Source organism: Cnephaeus nilssonii (assembly GCF_951640355.1).
Source record: "Cnephaeus nilssonii genome assembly, chromosome: X".
Lineage (NCBI taxonomy): Eukaryota > Metazoa > Chordata > Mammalia > Chiroptera > Vespertilionidae > Cnephaeus > Cnephaeus nilssonii.
Window position 1 is genome coordinate 72,979,476 of NC_137071.1, and position 16,776 is coordinate 72,996,251.

The following is a 16,776-nucleotide window of genomic DNA, read 5'->3' on the forward strand; positions in this document are numbered from 1 at the left end:
TTCTATTTTATTCACCAGTTTATTTTTTCTTTTTTTTCTGTTTTATTTATTTTTTAAATTTCTTTATTGATTAAGGTATCACATATTTGTCCTCATCCCCCCATTCCCATCCCACACCCCTCCCCACGCATGCCCCCACCCCCCTGTTGTCCTTAACCACTGGTTAGGCTCATATGCTTGCACAAAAGTCCTTTGGTTGATCTCTCCCCTTTACCCCCACCCTCCCCTACCCTCCTTCTGAGGCCCGACAGTCTGATCCATGCCTCTTTGTTTCTGGGTCTGTTCTTGTTCATCAGTCTATGTTGTTCATTATTTCCCCTAGATGAGTGAGATCATGTGCTATTAGAAATATAAGAACCGAAAATGAGACAAGCAATAATGGTTATGGTGACAGGGATATGAATCAGTCTGTAGTGAGTATTTACAGGGTAAAATAAGATTGTTGTTAGAGTAATAAATTTGACAGTAAAATAGTAGTCAAGTTTTCAGGCAAATTTAAATTGGCTAGTTGAAACAAGCGAATATTCTAGAAAAATTAAGTGTACTGAACCAAAAGGTGTTCCTAAAGTGTTAACTAAAATTTTTATTGGTACTTCATCTCATGATAAAATTGCACACCATGTAATGAACCTAAAACAGTAATATTATAGTGCAAAAAATTAAAATTTAAAAGCCATCAAGACTACATTATAAAATTTTCAAAAGCCTCCTAACATTTAAATCAAAAAAGGAGGGGATAGTAGAAGAATATCATGTAAGGAAAAATATCCTGTAAATAAATTACATCTAGAAAATTAATACTTTAGAAAATTAATTGTAAGGCTAAAAGCAAGACACCCATGAAAAACACACAAGGTGTCAAAACAAGCCAGAGGAAAATCATTAGGGCAAAAAATGAAATAGGATCCCAAGTCAAATTTATAGAAAATATTCCTTTATTAACTTTTGGTCAGGAATATGTTTATATATTTTCAGAAAACAACTCCGAGACCATGTGGATTCCAGCAACAGAGAGGAATCGACAGGACTACTCCAGCCATGAAGACAGAAGAGAAGCAGTCCAGAGATGAAAGATGCCGATGTCGCCTTGCCATACTAGCAGTTAGCAGCTGTGCATCACTGCAGGTTGCCCAGGACCAAACCAGAGAGAGTCGGACCTGCATTACCACCATTTGTCCACCATCCAGAACTGAAATGTCATTTCTGACATGTACACATAAGGAACTGTTGGACATTGAAATTGGGTCTCAAAAGAACTGTTGGCCCAGAAAGAAACTCACCAGTTTATTTTGTTCATATTTCTTGTTTGTTTATTTTGATTTTTAGATTCAAATGTTGATAGATATGTATTTGTTGCCATTTGATTGTTCCTATTTTTTATTCATTCTTCTTCTTAAATAATACCCTTCAACATTTTATGTAATATTGATTTGGTGGTGATGAGCTCCTTTAGCTTTTTCTTATTTATGAAGCTCTTTATCTGACCCTCAATTCTAAATTATAGCTTGGCTAGGTAATCTTGATTATAGATCCTTACTGTTCATCACTTTGAATATTTCTTGCCACTCTCTTTTGGACTGCAAAGTTTCTGTTGAGAAATCAGATGACAGTCATATGGGTGCTCCCTTGTAGGTAATTAACTGCTTTTCTCATGCTGCTTTTAAGATTCTCTTTTTTTCTTTAACCCTTGTCATTTTAATTTTGATGTGTCTTGGTGTGGGCCTCTTTGGGTCCCTCTTGTCTGGGACTCTCTGGGCTTCCTGAACTTGTAAGTCTATTTTTTTTCAACAGGTAGGGGAAATTTTTGGTCATTATTTATTTTAATTATTATTATTTTTAATTTCTTTATTGATTAAGGTATCACATATTTGTCCTCATCCCCCCATTCCCATCCCACACCCCTCCCCACGCATGCCCCCACCCCCCTGTTGTCCTTAACCACTGGTTAGGCTCATATGCATGCACACAAGTCCTTTGGTTGATCTCTCCCCTTTACCCCCACCCTTCCCTACCCTCCCTCTGAGGCCCGACAGTCTGATCCATGCCCCCTTGTTTCTGGGTCTGTTCTTGTTCATCAGTCTATGTTGTCCATTATTTCCCCTAGATGAGTGAGATCATGTGCTATTAGAAATATACTTATAAGAACCGAAAATGAGAAAAGCAATAATGGTTATGCTGACAGGCAAATGAATCAGTCTGTAGTGAGTTTCTTTCTGGGCCAACAGTTCTTTTGAGACCCAATTTCAATGTCCAACAGTTCCTTATGTGTACATGTCAGAAATGACATTTCAGTTCTGGATGGTGGACAAATGGTGGTAATGCAGGTCCGACTCTCTCTGGTTTGGTCCTGGGCAACCTGCAGTGATGCACAGCTGCTAACTGCTAGTATGGCAAGGCGACATCGGCATCTTCCATCTCTGGACTGCTTCTCTTCTGTCTTCATGGCTGGAGTAGTCCTGTCGATTCCTCTCTGTTGCTGGAATCCACATGGTCTCGGAGTTGTTTTCTGAAAATATACAAACATATTCCTGACCAAAAGTTAATAAAGGAATATTTTCTATAAATTTGACTTGGGATCCTATTTCATTTTTTGCCCTAATGATTTTCCTCTGGCTTGTTTTGACACCTTGTGTGTTTTTCATGGGTGTCTTGCTTTTAGCCTTACAATTAATTTTCTAAAGTATTAATTTTCTAGATGTAATTTATTTACAGGATATTTTTCCTTACATGATATTATTCTACTATCCCCCCTTTCTTGATTTAAATATTAGGAGGCTTTTGAAAATTTTATAATGTAGTCTTGATGGCTTTTAAATTTTATTTTTTTGCACTATAATATTACTGTTTTAGGTTATTACATGGTGCGCAATTTTATCATGAGATGAACTACCAATAAAAATTTTTTTAACACTTTAGGAACACCTTTTTGTCCAGTACAATTATTTTTTCTAGAATATTCACTTGTTTCAACTAGCCAATTTAAATTTGCCTGAAAACCTGACTAGTATTTTACTGTCCAATTTATTATTCTAACGACAATCTTATTTTACCCTGTAAATATTGGTGGAAAGGATTATTTGCCTTCTTGAGTAGGTCCTGAGCATTCCTGGTGGTAGGCTGGATTTAGATATCATAAACCCACTTCCCCACACCATGGGTACAAGACAACTCAAACAAGTCTTGTTGGAGTGAGAGGGCAGCTGCTGTTGGCCAAGTCTCTGCCAGTCACCTGGGTCCTGATCTGAGCTGGGCATGGGAAGCATGAAGCAGCCATGGGGGAAGGAGACCTCCCTCAGAAGGGGCTAGGGTTCAGGTCCCTGCAATGTTGGGGGGGTGAGGGTCTGTGCCCAACCTCTGTCTGCCATTATTTTTTCTTCAAATAAGTTTTCAATATTTTGCTCTCTCTCTCTTCTCCTTCTGGCACCCCCATAATGTGAATGTTGGTACACTTGAAGCTGTCCCAGAGGCTCCATTCTATCTTCATATTTGGGGATTCTTTTTGCTCTTCTGATGGGATGTTTTGTGTTTTTTTGTTTGTTTGTTTGTTTTTTGGTTTTTTTGCTTCCTCATATACAAAATAATTGATTTATTTCTCAAAATCCTCTACTTTACTGTTGAATTCCTGTAAATTATTCTTTACTAGTGGCCCGGTGTACGGGGGGAAGGGGGGAGGTGTTCCTCAGCCCAGCCTGCACCCAAAATCTGAAGCCTGAGCCAGGACAGACCATTAATATGGAGAAGCTGCTGTAAACAGCTTGGGTGGGGCTGCAAATTGGATGGGGCGGGGTCTCAAGGGACATTTTCTAAGGAGGACAAAACCAATGACTGCCAAATGTAGTCCCAGAAAAGACAGAGACTGGAAAGTGATTGTATTACAATTGCAACTCATCAATAATCCTCATATTCTGGTCACTAAATCATTACAGAAAAGTTTAATTATACCACTGTTAAAGTCTGATCTTTACTTTTATTTTCAGCTTTTCTTTTTCCCCCTTTTATTCCATTGGTCACTCTTTATTCTCTTCTTTTCTCCTTTTATTTTATTCCCTGAATGTATTATATCAGCTAAAGCTTTCACAGATATTTCTTGGCCCTTAAAGTTGGCCCTCATGGATAGTTAAGTGCTGAGCTCTGCTTTAACTTATTCTCCAAAATAATCTAGATAATGAGATTGTGCATGATGAATTTAACATATCATGTACTTTTTATTGTTTTTCTTATTAGATCCTTAAAGACTGTCTTAAATGCTTACCTTTTTAATTTTTTTATTTTTCTAATTTTTTCAAACTACTTTTCATTCCATGTTTTCTCCATCCTCTTGATTCCTGGAAACTATTCTAAATTAGAAAATCTACTTCATTTTTTTATCCCTGTATTATTTGTTCTTAACTAAATACCCCAGTCTACTCTAGCCTTTTTTTCTGTCTGTTTCTGAGGATACCATACTAAATATTTTCATATAATGTATCCCACAGATGAATAGAAGACTGAACTTTCATAGTCTAAGCTAAGCTATATTTACTACAGTAAATATTTTCATCTGATTCAGAAGATCTGTAGAATAACTTAAATTAGCAGAATAACTTAAAGTAGCAGAAAACTCATATCAGTGTTATAGGAATATCTAATGTCATGAATGAGGCCTCCTAATAAAATACTACTAGGTTTTAGATTTCTTATATGTTGCTAATAGTGCTGGTCTTCCTCCAGCTTGGTGACAGGTCCAAACACTACATATGTTATCACTTCAGAGGTTTAGGGTGTACTGATGGAAATTTATTTTTAATATTCATGGCAAACATTTAGCCAAACCTACTATAGATTTATAATAGCACTGCTGAGTCTCTTTCCAATATAAATAGCATAAAAATCCTATTTCCAAATATCCCTGGAATAAACTTCATGGTAAAATTTTCTGAGCTGGGTTAAAAATCTGTTATCCATTGTGGCTTTTGTATTTTCTTTTTAAGTTCAAGCAATAACTTATTGAGTTTTTTGTTACTGATCAATTATTTTGACATATGCTGGATTTTTCAGTGGATTTTGGAGTGAGTGCCCAGGTGAGCAGAACTAATGGTAGGAGGAATAGCTTCATTGGGACACCATACTGGATGGCACCTGAAGTGATTGACTGTGATGAGGACCCTAGACGCTCCTATGATTACAGAGTAAGTGCGAGGATGCAAATAGTGAGGATACAAATTTAGAAAGGGCTTTTGACTAAAGTTTATTTTAAATGATAAAATAAAAGATTAAAAAGTAGGCAGATCCTCCTTTCACACTAAACTCTAATAGGAAATACTAGCCTCTATTCCTATATGTGGTTTGATTATATGCAGCAAAGTGACATTTTCTAAGAATATAGACAAATTAGGCCATTGGGAGTTCTCCATATTTGAGGAATAATGTCTAGTTCTTCCTGCTTGCAACTTCTTGGTAAAATATTATGTGGCTTTATATGGAAATTTAACTTTCCGGGACAGAGGGCTTTTTAAACTTAAAAATGAATAAATGTAAAGTCAATTATTAATCCCTGCAGTAATTAAGCTCCAAAAAGAAAAAAATAATTTCATTGTTCAGGGTAATAGAGAAAATCTTTGGCACGGTTCACCTCCAAATCACACAAAAATCAGTAGAATAGATAAATTGAATAATAATTCATGTTATTAAAATTTTCACTGAAACTGCAATTGGGACAATATACATCTATGTACACATTTCAAAGAGCTGGTGTAGAAAAACTCTCCATTTGCTATAGACTGGAAAAACTACACTCACTCCTCACATAATAAGTCATCCAAATAATTCACTGTGGTTTCATTTTGTGCGGAACCTAGGACTAGATACTTGCAGTTGATTAATTCAAGGTTCATCTCTTTTCCCTTTCCCTTAAATGCCCTCTGCTTGATCAGCAAGCAGATCTATTGAAATCTTAGTGTATAATCCAGTGCTATTAGTAGCTATGGAGACTATGGAAACATACTGTTCTTTAAGTGGCTTACTGTAAAAATAATGTTTTAGAGTTGTACAACTGTTTGCAGTCTTCCAAGGATTTTTTACAACATTAATTATTTATTTTTAATTTTTAGCCCCATATAACTGAAAGAAAGCTTAAACTTAGACCATCACAACAACCCTTTGAAGCTAAGAGATCTATAAACTGATGCTCTAATAATTTAATTAACTTTATTAGTGTAGCCACACAAAGTACTTCTAGCCCCTATGCCATTTCCTCATTAGAAAAACAAAATACAATTAATAGCATCTAACCTAATAATAGACAAACATGCAAATTGACCGCACCTTCGCTACGCCCACAGCCAATCAGAGCGAACAAGATGGCGGTTAATTTGCATATGCGGGCACTGAGCAGCCTGGGTCCCGTAAACATCCTCCGGACCCAGGCCGATCAGAGCCTGTAGGCCCGCGCTTAGGTCCTGAGCGGCAGGGGCCCAGAACACCCCCTGGCCACTGGGAGCCTTGGCGGGCGGGAACATTCCCGCCCCCAAACACTTGCAGCAGTCTGGGGTCTGGGACCTAAGCCGCTCAGAGCCTGTAGGCCCGAGCTTAGGTCCTGAGCGGCAGGGGCCCCAGAACGCCCCCTGGCCAATGGGAGCCTTGGCGGGGTGGGAACATTCCCGTGTCGCCAAACACTTGCAGAGGTCTGGGGTCTGGGAAACATCCTCCAGACCCAAGCCGCTCAGATCCTGTAGGCCTGCGCTTAGGTCCTGAGCGGCCTGGGTCCCATAAACATCCTCCGGACCCAGGCCGATCAGAGCCTGTAGGCCCGCACTTAGGTCCTGAGCGGCAGGGTCCCAGAATGCCCCCTGGCCACTTGGGGCCTAAGGGTGCAGGCGCCAAGGGGCTGGGTCCCGCAAACATCCTCAGGACCCAGGCCAGTCCGAGCCTGTAGGCCCCTTGCTTAGGTCCTGAGTGGCAGGGGTCCCAGAACACCCCCTGGCCACTTTGAGCCAATAGGTGCAGGAGCCAAGGGGCTGGGGGCAGGGCGGAAACATCCCCTGTCACCATAGTGCCCCCAGCCGCTTGGGAATGCTCCAGCATCAAGAGGCAGTTTGGGTCCACGCCCCCAGCCTGGCGCACATGATGGGGGGCTGGCTGCTGGCCTCTGGGGTGTGTGGAGACCCTTGGCGGCCACCGCTGCGTGCGGCCCAGGGGTCCCTGCATGCCCCCCAGCCTGGCGCCCATGGTCAGGGCTCATACAGGAGGCAACCAATCAAAGTGTCCCTCTCACATTGATGTTTCTCTCTGTCTCTCCCTCTTTCATCCACACTCTAAAAATCAATGGGAACATACCCTCAGGTGAGGATTAAAAAAAAATGCATATCCTATGAAAGACACATCTTGAAAATGCCTAAAGAAAGTTGTCATTTTTTCTTGGTGAAGGGACTGAAGTCCGTGTTGATGAAAACACCTTGGTGGCTGTGGTGACTGGTAGTGGCTGCAGCAGCGGAGTGATGGGGCTGCTGCCTTCCCCTGATCAGCCCAGTTGCCTCCCACAAAGGAGCGTGGGGAGTGGGCCTAAGCCATCAGTAGGACATCCCCTGAGGGCACCCAGTATGTGAGAGGGGGCAGGTTGGGCTGAGGGACCCCCAACCCCAGTGCACGAATATCGTGGACCCTGCCCCTAGTTAAGGATAATTTTCTAGAAAATTATTGAATACTAGGGGCCCAGTGCACGAAATTCATGCATGGGCGGTGGGGAGGGGGTGTCCCTCAGCCCAGCCTGCCCCCTCTCACATACTGGGAGCCCTCAGGGGATGTCCTACTTCAGCTTAGGCCCGCTCCCTTTATGGAGGCAACTGGGCTGATCAGGGGAAAGCACCAGCCCCATCACCCCACTGCTGCAGCCACTGCCAGCCACTTCAACCAAGGTGTTTTCATCAACATGAACTCCAGTCCCTTCATCATGAAAAAATGACAACTTTCTTTAGACATTTTCAAGATGTGTCTTTCATAGCATATGACATTTCTTTATTTCTTTTTTTAATCCTCACCTGAGGATATGTTTCCATTGATTTTTAGAGAATGTGGAAGATAAAGGGAGAGACAGAGAGAAACATCAAAGTGAAAGGAAAACTTTGATTGGTTGCCTCCTGCATGAGCCCTGACCTGGGCCCTGGCCAGGGAGGAGCCTGCAACCTAAGTACATGCCCTTGATCAGAATTGAACCCAGACCCTGCTGTTGGTAGGCCAATGCATTATCTACTGAGCCAAACTGGCTAGGGCAGGATATGACATTTCTTAGCCCTCCAGCAGTGGACCTTCGTTTTTTTTTTCCCCAGGAGTGTAGTGGAAAAACCCTAGATCACCTTTTTGGATTCTTATTACCCAAGTTACTAAGAATATTACCAGTGGCATACAGGAAGCTTAGCCAATGAGCAATAAGAAAAGGTACATATATCAAGTGGATTAGAAACAGTTCACACTGATCTCCGGCTCTGCCCCTGCTGGGGCCTTAAGCCTCGGGCCTGGGCAGGTGCCCTCCAGCACCCTCTGATTGCTGGCTCTGCCCCTGCCCAAGCCTAAAGCCTATGGGGCCTTCCAGCTTCCTCCAATCAATGGCTCCCTCTCACTCTGATCACTGGATCCCTCTCTCTCCTATGGCTGGCTTGCTCTCCCTCTGATGCTGGCTCCCGCTGGCTCTGATCGCTGGCTCCCTCTCGCTCTGATGGCTCACTCCCTCTCCCTCCTATGGCTGGCTCCCTCTCCCTCCGATGGCTGGCTCCCTCTCACTCTGATGGCTGGCTCATTCTCTCGCCAATCACTGGCTCCCTCTCCCTCCTATGGCTGGCTCCCTCTCCCTCCAATTGCTGGCTCCCACTGGCTCTAATAACTGGCTCCCCTCTCCCTCCAATTGCTGGCTCCTGCTGGCTCTGATAACTGGCTCCCTCTCTCTCCGATTGCTGCCTCCCTCTTGCTCTGATGGCTGGCTCCCTCTCGCTCTGATGGCTGAATCCTTCTACCTCCTATGGCTGGCTCCCTCTCCCTCCTATGGCTGGCTCACTCTCCCTCCTATCGCTGGCTCCCTCTCCCTCCTATGGCTGGCTTGCTCTCCCTCCTATGGCTGGCTTGCTCTCCCTCCTATGGCTGGCTCCCTCTCGCTTTGGGTGCTTAGGATGTTTCCGATTCCTGGATGAAGGCCATTGGGCACCTACTTATGCAAATTAGCTGCCATCTTAGTTGGGTTAATTTGAATAGTCACTCTGATTGGCTGTGGGCTTATCGAAGGTACGGTCAATTTACATGTTTGTCTATTATTAGGTAATATAATTTCTTAGAATTATAATTCCATACTCAACTTACTATATTCAAGGAACTTCTTAAAGGGTATATGTATATACTAGTATACCCATATATATAAGTTTATTAATATATGTAGTAATTTTATAAAATTGAGCCACAGAGAGTTAAATAGTTTACCTAAGATTGAACATTTAGTAAGTAGATTTATGTGATAGGATTTCTTTACAACAAATTTCTTTTGGTATTTCAGTTAAGGTAAAAATAGCAACATATCCATCATAGTTCTTCTTATACTTAAGCCCATCCAATATCAACTGTTGTGTAGAACAATATTAGCTGGTCACAAGCTCAGATAATGTCTCTCTGTAACAATAGTCTATAGAAAATCCATAAAATGGCTCTGGCATTGACACCACCACTACCACTCCCTCAGTCAAAGAGTATTTTGAGATTCTAAATACTGTAAGTTTCTTATTTTTAACTGACTTTTTGGGGTCATCTTTTCCTTTGCAGAGTGATGTGTGGTCCGTGGGAATCACTGCTATTGAAATGGCTGAAGGGGCTCCTCGTGAGTAAAAATATTTGATATTTGTTAAAAGTTAGGAAAACATATTGTTCAAATCTGCCACTTTGAGTATATACCAGTCAGCTTATACTGGCCACACAGGTGCCACATTATATGCCAAACTATAAATGGTAGTCTTTTCAGTGATTACTGAATGTTTAGTCAAAATGGCCAGATATGTCTATAAAAAGAGATTTTCTTTTTCTCTTTTATGTATCTCATTTTAGGCTGATTGAGTATTCTTTCAATTTAGCCTCAATAGTATTTGGTCCTGGCAGTCCTCACCCACCTGAAATAAGGGCATTTCAATAAATATTAACTGATGGAATATTTAGGTTCCAGAACAATTACAGTCACACACTATTATTACTTCAGACAGTGACAAATGAGAAAATCTTCCAGTGATTGGTTGAAATTGAGCCAATACTCCACAATGTTGGAAAGTAAGCTCCCCCTCCCACTTTGGAGTCAGTCCAGCTTACCTTTGGTACCTTCTTTTAACCATTCAGTTACCCATAAGATCTCAGAAGGTTCCATTTCCTTTTGTTTCCCTTTCTTCCCATCATTTAAATGACCTATCAGCATCCTGTTTCAGGACACTGCTTTCTGGTAGGAAAGTAAAAATGGCATGTAAATTTAGGTATACATTATTGACAACCATCTAATGTATGGCCCCATAAGCAGAGCATATTTGCTGTCCTAATTACCTAAACACAAAAATATAAATGATAAATACATTCCTGGTATAGTTGGATGAGATGTGAGAGAAATGCCTGGAGTATGTTTCAGAGGTGGGGTGGGGGGACTGGATTGCTTTGCTTCTGACTCTCCAAGCAGATCCTATAGATTCCTATGTTCCTGCATGCTCTCTCTGTACAATGTCCACACACCAAGCTTTATAAGTTTGGACTATCTTATTAATGTATTTCAAGGCCAATGGGAGCAAGTTCAAGGAGGTGCAATAGTCTTAATAAGATTTTTAAGAATTGCTAGTGTCCCTCGGAATATCACAGTGGGGTCTTGGATTAAAACTGGGATAAATGTGGAGATCAGGTTTCTGATGCCTTTCCTCTAGTGTCCAAAACACTACAAAGTATTGTTACAGAAAACTGGAGAAGAACCAAGCAATACTTAGAGAGATGGAGTTACATTTATTATGCGCGGGTCCAGAGGAAAATGTCTCTCAAATTCTGGGCCCCAACATGGAGGAATTTTCCCTATTTATATGTTTTTACCTTCTTTGTCTCCTAAATATGGGGTGTTTCTAGCCCCCTTTGCAAGTTCTTAAAGAGCCCCTATGTGCTGGGGCGTTGAGACCTCAACCAAAGGCCTGGCCTGGTGCCAGCACTGATAATTTCATCCTGGGAAGGTTTAATGGCCTCTCTGAAGTGGGAATAGTCTTATTTTCCTTATTATTTAAGCAAGCAAGCATTCACAGAAGCCAAATAGCAGGGTTAAAATTTCAAACAGAAGTTTTTATTTAAGATGGATGCTTCATTCCCCACTGGCTTTATGTACATGAGTCAAATCACTGACTCTTAGTCATTGTCAGGGAGGGAGTTATATTTACCCCTGAGGACTATAATCTTAATTTTATGCCTAATAAAGTTAGTGGGCCTGCTTATAAGATAAGGTCCCGGAATGAGGGCCAGGAGTAATCTTTAGAGAGTCCGAAGAGTCCTGGACTCTCAATTTTGCCTCGGCTGTCTCAAGCCGGGTGTGATGAAGCCACATTAGGATTCCGTCGACCTTGACTGCTGTGGAGGTGGTCCTTTCCAGGTAAGAGTCAGTCTTTGGGTGGCAAATTTCTTTACCCAAACAGAGTCACCAGGGTGGAAGGGATGAACCTGATCAGAAGTTGGTACAGGCAGAGCATCTTGGATATGCTTCTGGATTGCTTCCTGGGTAGACTGTAAAGCCTGTAAAAACTTGAGTAAAGATTGGTTATGGATTTCAGTTTTTCTAGATTGGGTAGGTCAGGATATGGAAGACTCACTAGAATCTGTAGAGGCCCCACTGGTTTTAGGGCAGCCTCCCAAGCTGCTTCCTCTGTGGCCCGATTTCCTCTTGCTTCTGTGGAGTCCCCTTACCTTGTAAATAGCACTATGTACGTGAGCCATTGTAAATGCGTACCTGCTATCAGTATAAATTGTTACTGATTTTCCTTTTGTCCACCAGAGAGCCTGAAACTGGGTGACTTGAGTATTTGACATCCAGCACTCCAGTGTGTTCCAGAGTAAAGCCTCAACCTCATGTGGGGCAGTTAGGATTAGTTCCTGCCCTAGGGTTAACTTATTTGCTTTTTCGATAAGCATAGCTGTGGCTGCTACAGCCTGGATGCAAGTAGGTCACCCAAATGCAAAGGGGTCAAGTCTTTTGGACAAATAGACTACCAGCCTTTTCTAGGGGCTGAGACTTTGGGTGAGTATCTCTTTGCCTATGCCCCTTGTCTCACATATGTAGAGGTGGAAAGACTTAGTTACATCTGGTAGCGCTAGTTGGCCCATCGTCCTTGCTCTGCTCATGTCTGTCTAACTGCCTAATATATTACCTCAAGGATCCTGGTTCTGAATTCTTTTAGGGGAAATGGACGTTGAATTTCTTCTGTAGCTGCTTCTTGCTGAGGAGGGACGGAGTTTTCTCTCAGAGCCAAGAGATCCTTGCTGTTTGTCAGAGGGATGATGAGGCCTGGGCACAGAAGGAGGTGGGCTTGTGACCTGGCAGAGACAAACTGTAACAAATGGTCCTGTGGAAGGGAAAGAAAACATTTCAATTTTAATAACCTCTATTGAAATATAATTTTTCTCCTCAAAATTACCTCTATGTTTATCGAAAGAGCCAGATCAAGACCGATTTATCTACTGTATTTAATTTGGCCTGATTGTTTGCATAAACACAATAAGAATGATAACTAACTACCTTTGCCAGAATTTCATGATTGAATCTTAGTGTGCCCCGTAGGGCTAGGAAGCCAAGCCATCCAGCTGCCATCCGGCCTGCCTGCAGTATTTGCTGAGTTAGGTGAATCCCTCACCTGCAGCGACTCCACCTGGGCCCACGCCCTAGGTTTTAAGACCCATCTCAGTAGCCCTCCTATTTGTCACTGCCTAGAGTGCGTGGGGGTTCTGCAGGGACACAGAGGCGTCCTTATTGCTCCCCTTCTACTCTGACCAACCGCCAGTGATGGTAGGGCATGGGCCTGATGTTCCAACGCCAGCCATTTTCAGGGCTCCCAAGCAGGATACCAGGCTTTTCCTTGGCACTCTTGTTGGCTTCAAGTCTTCAGAGTTCAGACAGGGCTCTTTAAAACATGACACTCCAGTCAAAGTTTTCAGTTATTAAAACCACTATTAGAAACCAGTCTTATTGAATTTATGTAAAGAAATGTATTGCCATGATTTATTAAGCATTGCCAAATTTCAAAGGAATTGTATAAGGAGAAAAATATACTGACCTGCTTTAAGATCTTCTGATTTCCTTGTCAGTCCTTTCTATGGATTCTTCAGAGTAACATAACTGTCTTCAAATGGCAAGAAGAAATTCAAAATGTGTCTATATTCAAGTAGACAATTACAGCTGTCCTTGTAGTAAGGTTCCCCCTACTTGACTTGTAGTCTCACGTGTCACAGGACCTCACGGGGTCTGTAATTCCTGTAACAGGGAGCTAGTACTCACCACTTCACTACTTCCCTCTCTTCCAAACAGGCCTCCTCCAGTTTCCTAAAGTTGAGGTTTGTGCCACCCCTGACATGGGCATGATCACACAGGCCTGCAAGACAGTAACATTGGCACTGCGGCCACTTCTGACAGCTAAATCTTTTGCTACTAAACATGACACATGGTAGGGCTATACAAATATCTTAGGGAGGTGACTAAAGTCTATTCTTGACCTTCCCACACAAAGCAAAATTGTTCTTGTCTTTCTGGAGTCATGTCCATGAAGACGCAGGCATCATCTAAGTCTATTATACAGTTTTCTGCAGGCCACTGTCAGGGCTGTGAATGGTGCCCAGTTCTTCTTTCTAGCCACAAACACAGCCTGTCAAATTTCCCTAAAATTTATTCTGGCATGGGAGAAAGTTGTTTTGCTGTAAACAGGCAGCTTAACCCCTACATAACTGGGCTTGGACATCTGCCTAGAAAGCCATAATCTATAAGTTTAACATGCGGCCTTAGATCCTTCCAACCCAACAGGGTCTCTGCCATCCCTCAGTCAGACTCCTCCTCTCTTAGAGAATCTCAAAGTCCTGAAGGCTCCCCGGTCCAGGGAGAGCACCTTTCCTTTGCCCTTTGACTTTAAGCTGCCAGGCCAAAACAGACAGAGTTGCAGTTAGAAACAGCTTTGCATACTGCAAAGTGCTTCTGTGGCAGTGGCTTGGGTATTAGGCCCCTTGTCTTCCTGCCAGTCCCCTTTATGGCAGAACAGTGACCAAGCCTCTCCCAAGGGAGTACACTGGAAGGGGATCTTAACCCCTCCTCTTCCAGCAGCAACAGTTACTGAACCCTTTCAGTACATTTGCAAACAGGGAGCTTTCACTAGCTCTATCTGCTGCTTTCACAGATCCTGGGCTCGCTGCTCTATTCCTGGGGCTGCAGGAAGGCTAGTAGCAGTCACTGGCTTCTGTTTTAACTGCTTTATCCAGCAAGCCAAAGGCCTAAGTCTTGTATTGCTTGTTGTAAAAATGTTCATTACTCACTGGGCAGCAACGAGGCAGCTCTAGTGTTAGGTAAATGTCTGCTGTCCCCCGCTTTTCTCACTGCTGCGGCTTCTTCTAGGGTCACTGCAGTCAGCTCGGGCATCCAGCTCCCCCTCACCCCCTTCTTTCACCTGACTCTCAGAGCCTGAGTCTGCCTAGAAACCAGTTTTAAATCACCAAGGCAGCTGCGGACTTCACCTCCGTTTCTCCTCCGCTTGGCTCCTGGGAGTTTAGTGGGGTTTTTTTTAATGTATTAGAATTCTTTATTCTTAGAAACCTCAATCCTTTAATGATTATCAAAAGTGAACAGTCAGCATTTTTAGATTAATATTTATGAACACATTTTAAATGTACTTTTTCAAGAAAATATAACTAGACCTTCAGTGATAAAACTAAGAGTAGGTATCTAGTAAAAACTTATATTTTTCCTTATGTAATTTCAAGTATATTGTATTAGTCTAATTTAGTATTGGAAGGGTTAAAAAAGAATAGACCAGGGCAGAGAAGATTAATTATGCTTGCAGAAAACTTGCGACCTTGAATCTAGTGAAGTTCTGATAAGACACCTGGACCAGACCCCTATGCCAGCAGATTGGTCTGCAGCCAGTAAAAATCGACAAAAACCTATCTCTCCCTGCTTCATAATTAACTGCCGACACCCCCCCCCCCTTTCCTGCATTAACCATTTACTCTGTCCTGAAACAAGGCAAATGGTCTGAGATCCTGTATATTTAGGCTTTTTATATTTAAGGATACTTTTCCTTTCTGTAACCGTTGTTTTCCCTCATAGAGTTTTACTCTAAGCCCCTAGAGGATCTTAAATCCACCTCTTTTACCACTCTTGATTTCTCCAACCACCCCACCACCCCACCCACCCCATCCTGTCCCCCAGTCCAGTTGCTTGTCTCCCTTTCCGATTGTGAGTCAGAGGAAGACAATTCCTACAGAGGGGAGAAATAGAAACAGTGGGAGTTTCGGAGAAAACTACAGACTACCACTGTAGTAATCCTCCCTCTTGGAGGCTGGGGTCTGACCTGTGGAGAAAAATGACTCTTAGTCGGCCTGGAAAGATAGCGGATGAGGATAAGGGTGTGTAGGGAGATTTCTTGCGGACTGAAAGCCTGGAGGGCCTCTGGGAAAAAAAGATCTTTAATCCAGTTACAGATGCTATTAGAATCAGGATGAGAGAGGAAGGGAAAGTCCAGGTTATGTCCTCTGTGAGGATCCTAATAAATAACTGAAAACAGAAAGTCAAACAAAACACACAACCACGAAGACAACAGACCGCACAAGACACACAACCAGGGTTAACAGGATCCATAGACAGTTAATAATAACTTCAGCTTTAGTTCCGCCACAGGTGGCTCATGTTGGACTATTATGTCACAGGCAGGGACAGGGCCTGTAAATCTCTCCACCTTGTGGAGCTGTAAGCCCTGCCCCTGGAAGTTTCCAACCACCAAAAGAGATAAGAAAGCTATAAATAAAAGTTCTTTGTTACCTTTAAATTAACCTTAGGACTTCAAAATTTAGAGAATTTTTTATTAGCTAAGTGGGCTGATTCCCTCTCTGTCAGAGAGCAAAAGACTCTGAGAAAAAGAAATCTTGCAGCTGCTAGAGACTTCTGCATTCTGTCACAGTGGGTCCGCACTATCTTTAAACAAATTAAACAATAGAAAGATATACTTCTACCAGATATTTACCCAGAGTTTAAACAGTCCACCTGCTTCCTGATTAATTTTCCTGAGGAAGTCCTTGACTTCCGGGGAGGTGATCAAGCTCCCCCTTGCACTCACTTGGAGTTGGCCTAACTGACTGGGGCCCCTACCTTACTGATTCTGTTGGCAGTCCAGAAGTGTCCGTCCACTCTCTCCAGATGCCGGCCAGGTCCTGGGCTGAGGTCCAGGAGCGGCCCGTGTCCCCTGGTTCAATTCTGCTAAATCAGCAGAGTGGCACCTCCCAGAGGCCTATCCGGCTCCCCCGGGCCCCAAAACTGGCCCATTCACCAGAGGCCAAAAGGCCAAGCACAGTTGTTTCTTGGTCAGGGAACCATTAATGTTACAGAAAACCAGAGAAGAACCAAGCAATACTTAGAGAGATGGAGTTACATTTATTACACGCGGGTCCAGAGGAAAATGTCATTCAAATTCTGGGCCCCAACATGGAGGAATTTTCCCTATTTATATGTTTTTACCTTCTTTGTCTCCCAAATATGGGGTGTTTCCGGCCCCCTTTGCAAGTTGTTAAAGA

General features: G+C 42.6%; 1 protein-coding gene across 1 annotated transcript in view; it reads left to right on the plus strand.

Moving 5' to 3' along the window:
- Nucleotides 1-16,776, plus strand: part of NRK (Nik related kinase) — a gene marked incomplete at both ends in the record, with an annotated part of 210,912 nt that overhangs the window by 136,326 nt on the left and 57,810 nt on the right. The window contains 2 exons of the mRNA XM_079765591.1: nt 5,038-5,168; nt 9,778-9,832. Coding sequence (XP_079621717.1) covers nt 5,038-5,168; nt 9,778-9,832 — 186 coding nt within the window. The remainder of the gene's footprint in view (nt 1-5,037; nt 5,169-9,777; nt 9,833-16,776) is intronic.